This window comes from Lygodium microphyllum, chromosome 26, assembly GCF_053477565.2.
Source record: "Lygodium microphyllum isolate KBCC chromosome 26, Lygodium_microphyllum_v1.1.10, whole genome shotgun sequence".
Lineage (NCBI taxonomy): Eukaryota > Viridiplantae > Streptophyta > Polypodiopsida > Schizaeales > Lygodiaceae > Lygodium > Lygodium microphyllum.
In genome coordinates this window covers 2,510,788-2,516,670 of record NC_141160.1, presented here as the reverse complement: position 1 = coordinate 2,516,670, position 5,883 = coordinate 2,510,788, and the positions used below count along the sequence as shown (strand labels likewise).

At 42.6% G+C, this 5,883-nt stretch overlaps 1 protein-coding gene across 1 annotated transcript; it reads right to left on the bottom strand.

Annotated features, from left to right (window-relative positions):
* Window positions 1-1,141: 1,141 nt before the first annotated feature.
* LOC148012947 (coronatine-insensitive protein homolog 1b-like) lies at window positions 1,142-5,322 on the bottom strand. Its single transcript, XM_087667939.1, has 3 exons — window positions 4,132-5,322; window positions 3,119-3,623; window positions 1,142-2,547 (listed from the first exon to the last, which is right to left on the bottom strand). The coding sequence occupies exons 1-3, from the start codon at window positions 4,635-4,637 to the stop codon at window positions 1,765-1,767; spliced, it is 1,794 nt and encodes a 597-aa protein (XP_087524065.1). The 5' UTR covers window positions 4,638-5,322; the 3' UTR covers window positions 1,142-1,764.
* Between the last annotated feature and the right edge of the window lie 561 nt (window positions 5,323-5,883).

Genomic DNA, 5,883 nt, shown 5'->3' with positions numbered 1-5,883 from the left:
AAACATTCCATATGCTTATCAAGAAAGTGTTGTTGACATAGAGTAAGAATTTTAGGTTTTTGGATGTCACTGATCATTACTAGATATGCATGGTTCAATTTTTTGTGCATATTTAGCTTATGGGTGTGAAATAAATGGGCTAAATGTTGGTTTCTATAACTTTTTCAAAGTAAGGACTTCCCTTTTCTTTTATGATTAAATTGGAAGTGTGGGTGAGATAATGTGAGTAAGATTACATTGGTGCCACCAAGGCTTACCTAGAATTATATCCATTCTTTTGTAAAGAGACCACCAAGGAATCACACTAGTCATGATGATTCCCCTATGCCAATGTCTAGTTTTTCACATGTCATGTTTCATTATATTTTGTACCCATAAATGCAACCTTTACTTTATATTTAGCAAGTTCAGTTTTTAAATTTAAAAAAGGTACTAACTTTTAAGAAATTAAATCGAGAGTGCTATCACCATCATGGAAAAGGGAGCACTCTCATTCATCATAAACCCTTGCATATAAATCAATGAATGTGGTATAATATGAGACTCACCATAGCATGTGTGAGTATCTAGTTTGATAGGTAGATCATGCTCAAATTATCATAGGCCTAGGTCAGAGTCCCAATTCTTCAGTACAATTGAGTTGAGCTAGTGGCTTTTTCCAACATCTATTAGCATAATGTATCTTTCCTTTTTCACTTATGACAAGTAGCTTGGGACAAATTGGCAATAGTCTTAGGAGGTTTAGATGCTTGTTGATAGAGTTGGATGTAAGTGTGGATATGGAAACTTGAGATGTTGAAGGAAAAAATTTAGGGTTCATTGAAAGCTTTAAGGCAAAAAACAAATTACCGTACCCCCCAAAACAATTTGAATAGGAAGAATTGGACTGACCTGCCTCATTAAAGAAATTTGAATCATGAAAAGATTTGAGGATTGCACCCAAATCAACCAGTACTCTTATTGGTTTGATGAAATCTCCAATCACCCCACATTAACCAATACTCAACACTCACTCTAATGCAACTTCCTTTCACAAGTGCCATTGACTTGGATTTATTGTTCTATGTGATTAATAAAATGGAGGATTCTTTGTCTAACCAAGCAGTAGTTTATAACCCAAAAAGATAATACACCACACATGTGAATCAACAAATTTTGGCAATAGACTCTCTTGGAGTATCAGCTTGAAACAAATGACAAACCAAGTTTAGCATGGTCAGCCACACAACTATAGTAGAATCAGAACATTGGACAAAGGCTCATGCCATGTATAGATTCCATGGACCCCCCAAAGGACCTTCCAACCTTCATAGACATAGACCTGTGCTCCATCAACACTTTCACGCCCACGTCTTTCACTTAGTTTCCAATCTGTGGCCTTTCTTTGATGCTCAAGATAAACTGACTTTGATTGTTCCCACCACCCTTCACTCGTGTTCATAACAACCCCAGCCATAAAAAGAAACACGCCCTCAGGAGCAGAACACCCAGGTGTGGAACAACTTGGGAATAGATTACAACACTGATAGTGCATCTACTACTTTACAATAGCTACTAATTTACTAATCAGAAGCCAAAAGGCAAGGTTCGGGCCACTCAAATACTATCTACAAGTAGAGCAATACCCTGTTTCTGACAACCCAACTGTGTTCTCCATGCATGATTTAGATGGGGACTCAGTACCTAGATACCCAACTGTGCTCTCCATGCATGATTTAGATGGGGACTGAGTACCTATATCCAGCCTACTTACCTCAGCTGTTGCTACAAGAGACTAACAACTATGTCAGGTTTGTCCATCCTCCTACCTGCAAGTGAGTGATAAGCAAGAAACTGTGCCGGCCTGCATAGATCCATGTTTTCCAACCTTGCAAAAAAAGTGTTCCTGGCCTCAGGAATGAATTCAATATTCCAGCATGGTTTCTCCTTCATCGCCAGCAGATCTTGACCGCTACTCGTGGCTTTATACCCTTGAACCCAGATATACTTGAGAGACTTCATCTTTGACACGGCCCGTGCAATGCCGGCCTCTGTGAATACACAATCCCGCATTTCCAACCTCTCAAGTCTTGGGCAGCCGTCAGCCAACAGGCTCAAACCCCTGTCTGTCTCCCCTAACAGCCCCAGGAGCGCCCACCTGATCTTGCATCCATACCTTCCAATGTAGCTCATCCCTACATCTGTCAGAGATCCTGACCGAAGGTACAACCCAAGACGTGTCAGATCAGAACATCCTTGCAGTAACGAGCATATTCCAGCATCAAGGGGGAAGTCTGGGTTCATGATGTTATCCACCAGGACTAGTCTAAAATCCTTCAGCTTTGGACAGCCTTCACCAACCGCCCTCAAAGCAGCATTGTTTATGTCTGACATGTACAATGCTATGTACTCTAGTTTCCCACAACCTTGCGCAATGGAGATTAAACTCCTCTGTGTTACCGATTCTTGTTGAAACTCTCTGTAGCCAGATTCTACTCTCAGTCGCGTAAGATTTTTGCAGCTGCTGGCAACAACCTCCAGACCTTCATCACCGATGTCATTCAGAACCTGTGAACGTATTTTCTTCATTAGTATATTACCAGTGTGAGCTTCTGCAGAGATCTTCTAATAAAGCATGTGACATAGTTGGAAAACTTCGCCCACCCAAAACAGAATACAGAAAAGACGAGGCAAAGTCAAAGTCTTAGAAAGAATATCATGGTTTAAAGCCATATTTCATAGCCAAAAAACGACAACTCTACAGCTCCATAACACATGATAATTCACAAAACAACTTAAACCGAGGATAGCAGGTACAACACTGTGCACATACACATCTACATGGCTCCACTTTCGAGCTATTTGGCAGGTTATCACTGCAGCAGATAAGAATAGTAATTTTCTAAACCATCTTTAGGGAACAGATCACCACACCAACATTCAAAAAGGCAGTCAGTAAGTTTGAATTGGAGGCATAAGGAGTTGTGGCTCAACAAATTGATAAGCAACCGAACTAGACAAGCTGACTGAAGCACTGCGTCCAAGTGCCGTTTGACAAGAGAAAAGAACAAGCAGAAGCCTTTGAAACAGAGACAGTTGACTGCTGACCAGACCTTTTTTTTTTCGTTAAGGGGATTACCTCTAAAGTTTCCAGGTTGAAACAATGTCGAAGGAGCCGAGAGTGGCCATCAACACTAAGAACTGCCTGCTGTAAGTCAAGTTGCTTCAAATTGGAGGCTAATGGTTGAACTAATGCATTAACACACCTGTCACCATGGTCTTCACCCATATATATCAGACCCACTAATGAGGTTAAACCTTTTGGTAAACTCGGCAGTCCCATCAATTTCCCTGTGCTTTCATTAATCTCATCAGACAGACAAACTCCACCGAGTTCCTTCAAGGAAGCTGCTTTACGAAACACCCCTCTGAGTTTGTTCAAATCCATCTCATTCACCTTCAGCGACGTTAGAGCTCTGCAGTTTTCTGCTAATGTCTCTAAGTCTGCAATTTCGACATTTGAGATGTTTGTGGCTGAGAAGTTCAGCACTTCCAAGGATGAGTTGTATAATGCTAGCTCATGTAGCCAGTTGTTCTCATAAACATCAATTGAGCTCTCATCCAGGAAGAGCACCCGAAGTGATCTGCAGAGCCAGACAAAACACATACACGGATTTGAGAATATTGTTTTCCAGACTCAGACAATAACTGCGGAGGGAAATGAGAAAGAAAAATCTCTACAGTAAGAATAACACTGCTCAAAAAAGGGCTTTTCTGAACAAAGATGGAGCAGGCTATTTATCATGGAGGGACAGCAAGGATCTAGAGAGTAAGAATAACAGATCATCCAGTAAACCAGTCGTGTGTATACAGAGAAGTATTGCTCTCTTAGAAGGACAGTAAATAGAACTGCTGGCATCCAAGCGCACATCAACGTAAATTGTAATATGTAACCACTGACAAAAGTCAGCTTCCTTAGCCTTCCCTGTATGAGGAAAAGGCCTCTGCAACTGTCTTAGGAAGGGGAAACTCACATGTGAGAACCATGTCTTGATAAAACAGTCATATCCTACCACAAAGTTTATAAAAGAAAGCCTTGAATTCAAATTTAGCTGCAAGCATCAGTAAATGAAATACTATGTAGAAACAGACCTGCACAATCGGGCAATGGTTTCCAATCCAACAGTAGAAAACCCCGAGCACTTATCAAGCCTCAGAGCTTGCAACATGTGCCTTTTCTCCTTGGCCAGTCTCAGCAAGTCTTCATCAGAGATCACCATGCGTCGGAAATGCAAAGAGTGCACACATGAGCAATTCAATGTCACCTCTCTCACCCAAGGGCCTGCATATCCACCCCAGTCCTCTGGGATCAGGTTGAACATGGCAGCTCTAGGCTTGCCCTTGACCTTCAATGATTGCAGTGCTTTGAACCGTCTGGTGAGGCTGGATGGGCTGGCAGAGTAGCAGAACGCGACGGTGACGTCCTTGCGGCTGTACATGTCTATGAAGTGCCATTTCTTGCAGACTAGGGAGATGGCAAACCTATCACGAGGGTCACTGATGTAAGAGAAGATGAGCTCGAGGGCAACTTCAGGGATTCTATCCATCAACCGTGCTTCTCTGGATCCATGCACTGCAGCCATGGTTAGGGGAATCATAGCAGAGGCCGGCCTGTAGAGGAAGGCAACAGTAGCCTCAAAACTCTGCTTCACAAACAAAGCCTTTACCACCACTAGGGCTAATAACTCATGAATTGGCAATTAAAATGATGCTCTGCATGCTGTGTCTATGCAAAGCCTACTGTGATGGGTCTCCCCTGCATGGGTCCTCCCATCATGCTCCCCCCACAACCATGGGAGGGCCCGGTGATCTGACCGACAGCAAAAGCAATTTTCTGAAGGATCCTCTCCTTCCCCCCCTCTTCCTTTTCGGGCTACAGTATTTTCCTGTGCACCTTATGGGAGCCTCTGAACCTCCGCTTTTGCCTTAAGGTACTACTACTATAAGACCATCATCATCATGCATCCTCCTCGCCATCAGAAGATGCCCATGGAGGCTTCTTTTTTTCCTGCAGAGAAAGTGATTCTCATGTGGATCGAAACCAAAAAATTGCAAAAATTGCAATAGGCGAAAAGGCAGGGGTCCTCCTCGTCTTTTTGTATTATTGTTCTGCCTGTTCCGGCGAGGGGAAAGGAAAGGGGAGGGTAATGACGGTTGTAAGATAACTGAACCCAGAAATGCGGGCAACAGCCATGCACCATTATCACCTTAGACCTTAACAGCAGCTGCCGAAGAGACAGACATGGGCCTGCTCTGCTCTCTCTCTCTCTCTCTCTCTCTCTCTCTCTCTCTCTCTCCTGATTCCCCCCTTTGTAGAAACACTGTACGACAGTTCAGCTGCAATTTTTTTCAAAGTTCCCCGGCCCCCACACAGACCTCTCTACACACACACCCACACACACACACACACACTCTCTCTCTCTCTCTCTCTCTCTCTCTCTCTCTCTCTCTCTCGATCTTGTGACCTTGCTTAGGTCTCTTGCTTGGTAGGAAGTGCCATCTGGAATCATTTTCTAGTTGCAAGTAAATTATACCATTAAACCTTAATCATATGAGAACCCATTACAAAACAAAAATTATACTTGATCTTAATTTTCATTGTCAATTTTCAAGCTCTTTAATTTACACATATATGCAAGTGGCATTAGAGATGTGTGTGTATGTGTGTGTGTGTGTGTGTGTGTGTGTGTGTGTGTTGGATTGTCCGATTGGATCGCCTCTCCAATCACGGACTACAAAATTCCAATCACGGACTACAAAATAAGTATCTTGTGAGTACTAGTTTAAAACCTTTGACATTGAATCTGTCTCTGCATTGTAATCTAGATTGCCTTTCCAAATAAA